The sequence below is a fragment of the Phyllopteryx taeniolatus genome, chromosome 4 (genome assembly GCF_024500385.1).
Source record: "Phyllopteryx taeniolatus isolate TA_2022b chromosome 4, UOR_Ptae_1.2, whole genome shotgun sequence".
Taxonomy (NCBI): Eukaryota; Metazoa; Chordata; class Actinopteri; order Syngnathiformes; family Syngnathidae; genus Phyllopteryx; species Phyllopteryx taeniolatus.
The window spans coordinates 19713234-19725356 of record NC_084505.1 but is presented as its reverse complement, the minus strand read 5'-3'; the positions used below and the strand labels follow the sequence as shown (position 1 = coordinate 19725356).

Below are 12123 nucleotides of genomic sequence, written 5' to 3'. Positions count from 1 at the left end.
TATATACATATGTATGTATATACATATATATATGTATGTATATGTATATATAATATATATATATATATATACATACATACACACACACACACACACACACACACACACACACACACACACACACACACTCTAAACGAAGTGAGCCAGCCGCTGGCGCTAATAGCTCCGGCAAGTGTGTGATTATGGAAAGTATGGGGTGGGATAATAAGCAATAGCAGCGCAGTACGGCACAGGCAGCGCTCTAATAATCGACTAGTTTTCCTTTTGTTGTGTAATTAGCCAAGACAAAATGCTGCAGGCGCCGCTAACGACGTTTGGCTAACATACCGGCGGAAATGAAGAATTTCCCGATGAAATCAAACACGGCAGTGGCGATATGAAAGCATCGCCAGGCAGCCAGTGCACAAACTGATAAATATGAACATACATAAATAGATTAGAGGAGAGAGAGAAAACCATTACACAAGGCCTCTCACACACAAAAAAAAAGGGAAAAAAATGATGTGGGCAATTTCTGGTTACCATGGTAACCACTTTATCAGTGTCACTACTTTTGCAAAGGCAACAGAGCATCCCAGTTACAGGCAAGCGTCCTACTTGTAGACGAGCGCCCAAGGAAAAGCAAACGGGCGAAAATCGTGGACCCCCGAATGAGGCTCCAAAAGATAGAGAGACCCGTTTCCATGACAACAAGAACCCACGATAAAACTCCAGACAAAAAAAGTGTAGATTTGGATTACGGCGTGAAAAAGAAATGTTCTTATTCATGTGTGAGAGAGCCAAGGGAGGCAAGCTTTCACACCAAACATGCAATCGATATTTTTATAAGTTAGGGTTTCAAGAAAGTTTCAACCGTGGGTTAGGGTTTCAAACGAAGGTTAGGGCTTCAAATCAGGGTTTAAAGCCACAGTTGTGGTTTAAATACATCGTTATGATTGAAGCAAAGGTTAGAGTTTCAAATTAGGGTTTCAAGAGACGATTATGGTTTCAAATTAAGCAAAGGTTAGTGTTTCAAATTAGGGTTTCAAGGCTGTGTTAGGGGTTTCACATTAGGGTTGCAGGCCAAGTCTAGGGTTTCAAGTCTGAGTTAAAGTATCAAAATGGGATTAGAGTTTCAAATTAGGATTTAAAGACACTGTTCTGGTTTAAGAAAAGGTTAGTATTTCAAATTTTGGGTTTCAAGCAAGAGTTTGGGTTTCAAACAGATGTTAGTGCTTCAAATCAGGGTTCTAAGCCCAGACTTGAAGCCCTAACCCTAAAACAGTAACTCAGGCTTGAAACCCAACTTTTTTCTTGAATCCCTATATAATGAAACTCGTCCTAGTTTGGCACCCTCATTTAAAATCCTAAAACTGTCTCGAATCCCGACTTTGAAACTCCAGTTGTGGCTTGAAACCCTAACCTTTGCTTGAAAGCTTAACTCAGGTTTGAAAATGTAAACACATTCCACTCAACTTCGTGTTACCTAAGCCCGTTTTTTTTTTTTTTTTTTTTTTTTCTTTCCCCCCCCTCCGTCTCGACACCTGTGCCACCCCGTCCCGCCCACTGAGCATCACCCACCGGTGGGAAGTGCCGCTCACTCGGTCTATCGGAGAGAATCATTCCCGGTCACCCACTCGCTCACTCCCCCTGTGGGCGTGAATAACTGGATAAATGCCAGCTATCACAGAGCCTTGAATAAATGGACGCTACAGTATGTTTACTGATGCAGTGATTCACTTCCTGCGTCTAAATAAAGCTCAAAGTACTGCCGACAGAATGTACGGAGAAGGAAGAAGGCGATGAGGGCGATTGCAAGTGCAGCCCGTTTACTGACTCCACAGACTCTGAAACAATACAACACAACAAGTGAATCAGGCTTGGATTGTGTGGTGATGGTGATGATGATGATGATGATGATGCGTGCCGTTTTTGTGTGTGAGTGGAGTGAGCACACACCAGAGCAAACAAGCCTGTGCCCCAAAATGGCAAGAAAAGACATGAAGGAGGTCATGCAAAGCAGCATACAGTATGGGAATTTGAGAGGCTGACCCTGGCTGGAAACGAACTCTGACTTGTTTGAAGCCCAAAACCTTGATAAACCAACACTTAAATCCTCGTTTGCTTTCGAACCCTAACCAAACTAAGAAATGATGACACCGCAAACTCCACATGGTTGAATGTGTTGCTTTAAAAGTAGCAGGAGTGAAAACTGCCAAAATCTCCAACTACAATGCGTACATGAGGAGCGGAGTTGATATGTTTTGATTTCATTTTATTTATTTAGGTGGGGGTGGTGGGGGTGAGGGGTTCCTATGAGTTGACGGCGTTCGTCCATCCGGTCAGTGCAGCGGAGCATTGAAAAGGTTTTCAGCTGCTGCGTGGCGCTAATTGGTGCAGTCCAGTGAACAATTTAAAATAGCTCATCTGGAGGCCGTAGGTTTTTAGTTGGTCTTTCTATTATCGGCACAGCCAGAGGGTGCATTCAAATCCGCTCCCTGAAAGAAAGATCTCCTGATGAAAAGGACCGGCCCCGTGGCCTCTGCGTGCAACGTTCACCACTGATGGTTCATGCTTTGACTCCGCTTGTGCGTTTAAAGCATTAGTAGGGTTTTGAACCGTCTGTCGGACAGAGAGAGACGCTCGCCGCCAAACTCTTTCATCCACTTCAACGGGATTTTTAGGTGTCGCCTTGAGCTGTGGAGTGAATGAGGAAATGTGCGCTGATATCAGGACTTTTCATGACTTCAACAAGGCTTAGGGCTCCCAAAAAGGATTTCGAGCAAGGGTTTTCGCGGTTCTAATAAGAGTTTCAAGCGTGGGTTAGTGTTTCAAGCAAGGATGGGCGAGGACAGATATTCGGTATCGTATCGGGGCGATATCGGCCTTATTTCAAGGCGTCAGGTGGTCGTGAAGGCTCCCGATACCAGCCACTGGTACTTGGGGCAAAATGACAATGAGCCAGTACTTGGTTTGATACATTGAGCAATCGTCACGTGCATCAGAAAGAAAGAAAGAAAGAAAGGTTTGAAATTTGAATCTGTAAGTACTCAAGGGTGAAAACTAGTACAGGTATCAGTCGGAAAAACGTGCAATTGAACATCCCTTGTTTTAAGGATACGTTATTACCCAAATGGGGGTTTTATGCCCAGCTTACGCTTTCAAACCGGGGTTAGGAGTTCAAGTTAGGGTTTCAAGCCAAGACTTCATGACAAATGAAGTCACAGCGAGCTCGTCAGGGTTTGCCGAGATCCACGTGAAATTTCTAGCGATAACGAAAATGTCGCAACTCCCCGAGCGGCCGTCTTCCGACCTTTGGCAAGGAAGCTTGCTGTCGTAATGTCAAACGAGCAATTGGAAGGCCCCAGATTCCACGGCAATTTGTTTTAATAGCAAAACAAAAACAAACTCCTTAAGAACCACAAAATCACTTTTGAAGCATCCGCTCACACCAGAGACAAAAATGCAATCATCGCAAAATAAGTCGCTTTTCATATTTTGGCCTTTTTCACCCGACACTTTTGTGTTTTTCCTAATATTTTTGTGTATATTCTGTCCAATATATTGGTACTGTATTTTTCCAATGTTTCAAATGTTTTCCTAAAAATGTTTGTATTTGATGTCCATTTTTTTTTTTTTTTTTTTTTTAATAATGTATATATATATTTTTTTTTTTTTTTGTCAAATCATTTAACACATTTGTATTAATATTTTAAAATTGTTTGCAGGCTGATATTCTGTATTTTTATAATTTTTTGTATGTTTTTATTCATATTTGTGGATATTTCTCTAATATTTTTGTATTTTTGTTTTATTCCAAATTATTTTATTATTTAGCTGGGATAGGCTCCAGCATGCCCGTGACCCTAGTGAGGATAGGCAGTACAGAAAATGGATGGGTGGATGTTTCATATTTTACTAATATCTTTTTCTAATATCTTTTTATATTTTTGTATTATATTATTAAATATAGTATTATTATATTTTTTACATTTCTAATTATTTGCAATATTTTAGTTTTTGTTTAACATTTTTGCATTGTTCTGCATATTTATGTTCATTACACCTATTGTTTTTCTGACTTGTAATTTAATAAATCATTTGTTTGATATTGCTTTAGTTTTTCTCAAAAGGTTTGCATTTTTTAGCGAATATTTTTTGTGTATTAGTTTTTTTCCCCTAACATTTCTGTATTATTCACCTAACATCTAATATCTATGTATATTTGTCTACTAAGCTTTTATTATACTCGAGTCAGGTCAATTGTGTTTATTTTTTTATTTTGCATTTTCATTTCATACTTCTGTTTCCTTTTCGACATTTTGACATTTTTTTCTTACAGGATGTTACACCAATGTTGCCCCAACCAGTACGCGATTGGGAAGTGATTGTTTACTACACAATGCACAGTGACGGTGTAGTAACACAAGTGTAAATAAATGCACGATTTCACTGTCGCCACACTATTTTTGTTATTTTCCCTAGTAAAAAGTGTATTTCATTGTTGTTACTTTTTTATTCACATATTCAGAATACAGTTGAACTGGCGTATTAAAGGCGCAATGCATTGCTGACTCACTGAAGGACTTCCAATAATACTTACAATGAAAAGTGAGAACTCTCAACTTCGTCCGTGAGCTGGTTGAACGCGCTGCACGGTTGACGTCACGTCGTAAGAAAACGTTTTCTCGCTCTTCGCATCAAAATTTCTGTGGTGGGAGCAATGGTGTGTGTGTGTGTGTGTGTGTCTGTCACTCACTTTCAAGCTTACACTGTTTTTTTTTCCCCCATTGTTTTTGTATTTAAAGCTCCTCCTCAATAGAATGCATTTTTGTGAACATTTTGGGTGTCTGGAACAGATTCATTGGATTTACATTATTTCCTGTGGTAAATATTGGTCTGGATTTCATACAATTCAGTTTTAGTCAGACTTTCCGGAACAGACAAAATAATCACAAGAACCGAGGTTTCTCTGTATTTTCATTCTGTTTCATCGTAACATTATGGAAGTGGTGTAGAAGCAAAGAATTGGCGGGTGGAGGCCCAATTCCTGATCAAAATATATAAAGTGAAACAAATCCCAATACAAAGAGATAAAGTAGCCTAAATGTTGCCCTATGGGAGTGATGACGTGCAGTTTAAAATGATTATGAAAGGATGAGGTGCCGGCCTTCTTTTAGTTGTTCATCTGCTCGTTTGTGCGGCATTTGTTTCGTTTTGTGGCCCATGATGATGGCTTTGGCTGTGTGTGTCTCCTAAATGGGAATTGGAGAACATTGTCCATCTGCTGCCTCTTCCTGCAGGACCACCAAGGCTGGGAGTGGGTAATGACTCTGGCTACAAAAGTGGCACACATTGTGTTCAGGTGAGGTTTCCTTGGCGTGTTACGGTCAACGAGATCAACAAACACTGCATTAGCGTAGCTCACAGAGGGATGATTTGTCACTTGCTTTTTTTCCCACTCACGTTATCTTCGTTACGCCCACACGGACAACCTGGGACCCTTTGGAGCCGTCAGAGACATGCTAAAACTCTCAAAACACACAGCTGGGAGGCATACATTTGTCAAAGGCCCACACGCTAAGCGGCCAGGAAAGGGGGGGGGCAGATGGATGATGCCGATTTAACAGAAGGTAGGGGAGGATGTGAATGACTCCTGGAGGGGGTGAGAGGGGGAAATGGCCGGGGGTCCCTCTACGACTCATCCATCGTGAGGGGCTTTCAAGTCGTCACGGTAAATTGGAGGAGCCGGCTTCATCCTTCTCACCTCACTCAGTCTTCAGCCAACGCGACATTATCACAATAAAACACAACAGTTGGATTTCCTGGCGAGGAAGGGAGATAATGCAGCAAATGCATGGAATGCATCACATTTTTGATTTTGTTTTTCAATACTTGTGATAAATCTTGAATGGGCTCCGTAAACACGGACAAGCGCGCAGAGGAAACCTCCTTAGGCGACAGATCGGTCGCACGGATCACCAACATTGGCTTGATCGCGCGGACGGTGTGGGCGGGGGCAGCAACGGGACCGGCTGCTCGGAGACCGAGCGGCGCGGTGGGCGACAGGCGGATAGATTGAGCGCTGACACGTACGCCTAAAGCTGTGCTAGAAAAAAAGTCATGAAGTGGATGTGCCAAAAGGACCTGCGTTAAAGGGCCCTTGTGTGGGATTTTGGATGCTCTATTTGCACAAGTAGAGACATCGGTCCTCTGCTACAGTTTAATCCACACATGCAGGTCTGAGGAAGTTCACAGGATATCGTGCTACTCTTTAATGGTGCTTTGTGTCCTAGAGATTACTTTTTTTCGACTAATATATATTTTTGGGGGGTGTTAAAACGGTTTTTGTCGAGTTTTCTTTGTTTTTCTCTATTTGTTCTACTGTTTTTGTATTTTAATAATTGTGTCACTGTTGTGTTTTTGTCTAGCATTTTGTATTCTGTAATAATATGTTTCTAGAATTTATTTTTAATGGATACAAAAATAAGATTCTTTTTATTTTTGACTAATCTGACATAAATCCTTATATTTTCCAATATTTTTGTTTTCTTCCTGTGATATTTTTGTATTTGTTTTCCAAATTCTTTTGAATTTTTAGTAATATGTAATGTTTGTAATATAAATATTTTATTTTTTGTCCAATATTTTCGCATGTTTCTAGCATTCCTTCTAATATTTTCGTAATATTTTTGTAATTTTCTAAACTTATTATATTTTCTAAATGTTTTGTTTATTTTCATTTAATACTTTTAAAACAGTTTCCTGAAAGTTTTTATTTTTTATCAAATATTTGTACTTATTTTGAATATTTTTCTAGTGTTTTTTTCTATCATTTTTGTATTCATTCACAATATTTTTGTATTTTGACAATTTTGGCAAATTCAAAAAAATGTTTTTTTTGTATTTGACCCTCAATGTTTGTTTTCTTCCAGTAATGTTTTTACTGTTCGTAACTTGTATTTTTCATGTAATATTTTGCAACTATTTTTTCATAAATATATTATATTTAAAAAATGGCATATTTTCTTCCTAATATTTTCCCACTATTCTTGTATGTGTTTCTATTTGTTAATGTTTTAATAGTTTTTGTTTTTGTTTTTTTTTATATAGTTTTTTCCCAGTTTTTTGTATTTTGTATTTTTAGTCCAACATTTGTGTTTTCCCCCTAATATTTTCATATTTTTCAATCTCATATTTGTGTATTTGTTGTCTAGTATTGACACATTTTTGAAGCTGTTTCTGGTTTAAGTTTTTTTTTTTTTTTTCTACTTCCTGTTTTTGTTCCATTGCAGTCAGCACAACAGGAGTCACTATCAAGCAGCGTGTTGTGGCCAAAGGACTTTGATTTGGATGCGAGTTCCCCTGGTCTACACATAAGCAATAGTGGAGGGGGAAAAACAAAAAAAAACTCGACACTTCACCGAAAAACACTGCAAACGTGTCTTATTGGTTAAAAACCAATGTCACTCCAGGAAACGCTGCTAAAAATAGCCCAAATGTTGCCAAACTCTTCTGGGAAGAACAAAAAAGAGCGAGAGAAAATGTCAATGACGTGCTGCATGGCAATGCAGAACCTCTGTGGGCTTCTATCATCAAAAAAGCTCACAGTGTATGTCAGAGCAAATGAGAATGATGAGGTCAAAGGAACTGCCGGAAGAGCTCAGAGACAGAATTGTTGCAAGGCACAGATCTGGCCAAGGTTACACAAAAATTTCTGCTGCACTTAAGGCTCCTAAGTGCACACTGGACCTCCATAATCATTAAATGGAAGATGTTTGGGACGATCAGAACCCTTCCTAGAGTTGGCCTTCCGGCCAAACTGAGCAATCGGGGGAGAAGAGCCTTGGTGAGAGAGGTAAAGAAGAACCCAAAGATCACGGTGGCTGAGCTCCAAAGATGCAGTTGGGAGATGGGAGAAAGTTCTAGAAAGTCAAAGTCATCACTGCAGCCCTCCACCAGTCTGGGCTTTATGGCAGAGTGGCCCGACGGAAGCCTCTCCTCAGTGCAAGACACATGAAAGCCCCCATGGAGTTTGCTAAAAAAACACCTGAAGGACTCCAAGATGGTGAGAAATAAGATTCTCTGGTCTGATGAGACCAAGATAGAACTTTTTGGTCTTAAGCGGTATGTGTGGAGAAAACCAGGTACTGCTCATCACCTGTCCAATACAGTCCCAACAGTGAAGCATGGTGGTGGTAGCATCATGCTGTGGCGGTGTTTTTTAGCTGCAGGGAAAGGACGACTGGTTGCAATCGAAGGAAAGATGAATGCGGCCAAGTACAGGGATATCCTGGACGAAAACCTTCTCCAGAGTGCTCAGGACCTCAGACTGGGCTGAAGGTTCACCTTCCAACAAGACAATGACCCTAAGCACACAGCTAAAATAACGAAGGAGTGGCTTCAGAACAACTCCGTGACTGTTCTTGAATGGCCCAACCAGAGCCCTGACTTAAATCCAATTGAGCATCTCTGGAGAGACCTGAAAATGGTTGTCCACCAACATTCACCATCCAACCTGACAGAACTGGAGAGGATCTGCAAGGAGGAAGGGCAGAGGATCCCCAAATCCAGGTGTGAAAACCATGTTGCATCATTCCCAAAAAGAGACCCCAGAATGTCAGGATAGGACACAACACCCCGCCGCCCCCACACACACACACACACTCTCATCCTGAACATACTGTACCTCAGGGGTTTCTCCTCAGGCCCCTGCTCTAATCCATCTTTCCATATGACTACATTCACCCCAACAACAACACCATTGTCAAATTTACTGACAACACCTCCCTTCTAGGACAACAAGGGATCAACCTACAGGGAGGAGGTATGGCATCTCAGGCAATGGTGTGAAATGAACAACCTGGACCTAAATACAGCCAAGATGCAGGAAATGATCATGGACTTCAGGAAATCCAAAAGAACTGAGCACACTACTCTCTTTATTGATGGAGAGGACAAAGAGAGGGTGGAAAGCTTCAACTTACTCAAGTCCACATCTCCGCAGATCCTTAACTTATCAACCAACATCTCCCATCAGGTGAGGAAAGTACCTCAAAGACCGTACTTCATCAGGAAACTACACCAAGCCCAGCTCCCCCAACACCTGCTGATTAACTTTTATAGATCCAGCATGGACATCCTCCTCCACTACTGCTGCCTAAGTTGGTTGAGCAGCTGTAGTTCGAAGGACAGGAAGGATCTGCAGCGGGTGGTGAAAGCAGCGCCGTGGGCGATTGGAGGTACACTGCCCACCCTCAAGGACACTTACACTGACAGATTAATGCGGAAAGCCAGTGGAATCTTAAATGACCCCTCTTCATCTCAGACACTCACTTTTCTCAACACTTCTCTCTGGAAAGCTCCTCAGGACATTAAAGTCTAGAACCATGAGGCTTAAAAACCGCTTTTACCACCAAGCTGTGATATGCTCCCCCCACCCCCACAATAAGAACTAATGACTACTAACTAATGATTCTTCTTCTTCTTCTTTACCTCAATGCTGCAAATTTTGAAATGCCCAACTGACTTTCATTGTTCCTGTGACAGTAAAGCAGTTCTGTGGATCAATATTTAAAAAAAAAAAAAAAAAGTGTTTGTGTCGAAAAAGTAGGGGGGGTTTGCAACACCAACATCCCAAAACAGGTGTGACAACCGTAGTACAAATAAATTGGTTTTATATAGATGTTTTCTAAATATCATCAGCCTAATAGCATAATTGCCCAAGTCAGTTTTTAATATTTTCTGAAAACAAAAAAAAAACAAAAAATTTAATAAACAGCTCGAGTCCAGTTGCTTTGATTCTACCTCTGCAGATTACCATGACCTGGATGACTGAGAATTTGCATAGAGATCAATTTAAAAAACTAATTTTAGCAAGCACATTGATTTATTTTTTTTATTGATATTTTGACAGAATGTTACAAATTGAAGCGGCACGGTGGAAGACTGGTTAGTACATCTGCCTCACAGTTCTGAGGACCGGGGTTCAAATCCCAGCCCCGCCTGTGTGGAGTTTGCATGATCTCCCTGTGCCTTTTTTTCCCGGATACTCCGGTTTCCTCCCGCATCCCAAAAACATGCATGGTAGGTTGATTGGAGACCCTAAATTGCCTGTAGGTGTGAATGTGTGCGCGAATGGTCGTTTGTTTCTATGTGCCCTGCGATTGGCTGGCAACCAGTTCAGGGTGTACCCCGCCTCCTGCCCGAAGATAGCTGGGCTAGACTTCAGCACGCCCGCGACCCTCGTGAGGATAAAGCAGTACAGAAAATGGATGGATGGATGTTACAAACGACTCAGGCTATTATCCTATAAGGCTAACGTTATGCAAAGACGCAAAGAAACTATTTACAACTAAAATAGTAACAACATTTCTCTTCATTATGGTGAATAAAGATAAGAAGCAAAAATTGTTTCCTGAACTTTCTGCTCCAATTTGTGACCATATCTCATTCATGAGCCTTGAAAAAAAATTTCATCTGACCACAGATTTCTCTTGTTTTGGTTCTGAATATGGAGATCAACTCAGTACAGAGGAAGCTCTATTCTATTGGGTAAAATTTGCCTTATTCCCTTTAATGGCAATTTGTGATGTAGCAGGGTTTTTTTTTTTTTTTTTTTTTTATAACTACAATTTATAAACAATAAAATTGCTTGATGGATTGGTTTTAAAGTGTTTAATGAATTGAAGGGTGAAATACCCCTTGAATCCTTGAATTTTTCTGTATGCAGGTCTCAGAGGAAAAAGTTTGGGTCACCCCTGCCGTAGGGAATACCCCCAACAATGTATGCTAGCATAGATATAGGTTGCTATTTAACACTAGTGTACTAAAACTTACCATGTTTGGTCGTCGCTGCCCACCCGCGGAGTCCACGTCAGTCCAGTGTGCGTGTGTGTGGAACTCAAGCCCCCCAGGCGGTCACCACCAAAGAATGGCCGGTCGTTAAAAATTCATCCTCCAGCGGAGTATTCTCTCTGCCTCATTTGCTCCACTTCCCACGGCTACCAAGTTCCAACCTCCACGGTAGAAGCTGCAAAGTCGGAGCTACCTGCGTCGGCAGCCGTGGCCCAATGGTTAAGATCATCGCCTGCCACCGTGGGGGACCTAGGTTCAAAACCCCGACTGGACCATCCGCCAACATCCCCCGGACTCACGGCTGTGGTGTCCTTGAGCAAGACACTGATACCCCGAAATGCTCCCCGGGCGCTTCAGCTGCCCCCTGCTCCAGTGTGTTCCACTAACATGTGTATGTGTTCACTGTGATGGGTTAAATGCAGAGAACAAATTTCGTGTGCATGCATGCATGTTCATGACAATAAAAGATGATTATTATTATTCAGGGGAGCAAAACAAACCATCCATTTTCCCGCTTTTTATTCTCACTTCCGCATTCTTTAGAAGCATGGCCGGCGTCACGTGACGAGGGAACTCCAGTGACGCTAACAAAGAGGTGAGCATAAAAAGGGGTTTCCCCGAAGCTCAAAGTGTCCCCATCCACTTTGTTACAAGTAGCTTATAGTTTTCTGGTATGGTACAGTGTATTGATACATAAGGGTCAAACATCAATGTTATGGCTAAGGAGGCACATTAAATTATGAATTTGGACCTAATGTGGTGTACATTTTATAGAGATTAGTACGAGCCAAGGAGGCTAATAACCATTATTTGGAGTCAATATTCAATTGCAGTAAAACGGAAAATATTTGCAAAACAAATCTTGAATAATACCAACTTAACACATCGTTTAAATGCCTTTAAGAATGTTTTAATTAAACAGCTTTTCAGATTTGCAACATGTGAAAGTACTTGTTTTTAATGTTAGATATTAGACATCTTTGTTTTAAAATTCTAACAAAAAGTCCAGGGAGCTCCCAGGCTCAGCACCCTGTCTTATAAAGTTAAATGAAAACTAAAGTAAATAAAGTTTTACAGTAAATAAAGTTTTCTAAAATTTCAATTGAACTGAAATGTTAATGTTTAATTTATCGTTATTTTAAGTTAAAACAACAACAACAAGTGCAGGGAGTTCCCAATTTTTCTTAAGTTAACTGTAAGTTTAAATAAAAAAAATAAACTGTTAAAAAAGAAAAGAAAGCAAAGAAAAGAAAAGAAAAAAAACACGATGCCAGCATGTGTCATAAT

At 40.7% G+C, this 12123-nt stretch overlaps 1 protein-coding gene across 1 annotated transcript in view; it reads right to left on the bottom strand.

Annotated features, from left to right (window-relative positions):
• Positions 1–11257, bottom strand: part of grin2ab (glutamate receptor, ionotropic, N-methyl D-aspartate 2A, b) — a 127473-nt gene extending 116216 nt beyond the window's left edge. The window contains exon 1 of the mRNA XM_061770346.1: positions 10819–11257. Coding sequence (XP_061626330.1) covers positions 10819–10821 — 3 coding nt within the window. The 5' untranslated portion in view covers positions 10822–11257. The remainder of the gene's footprint in view (positions 1–10818) is intronic.
• Between the last annotated feature and the right edge of the window lie 866 nt (positions 11258–12123).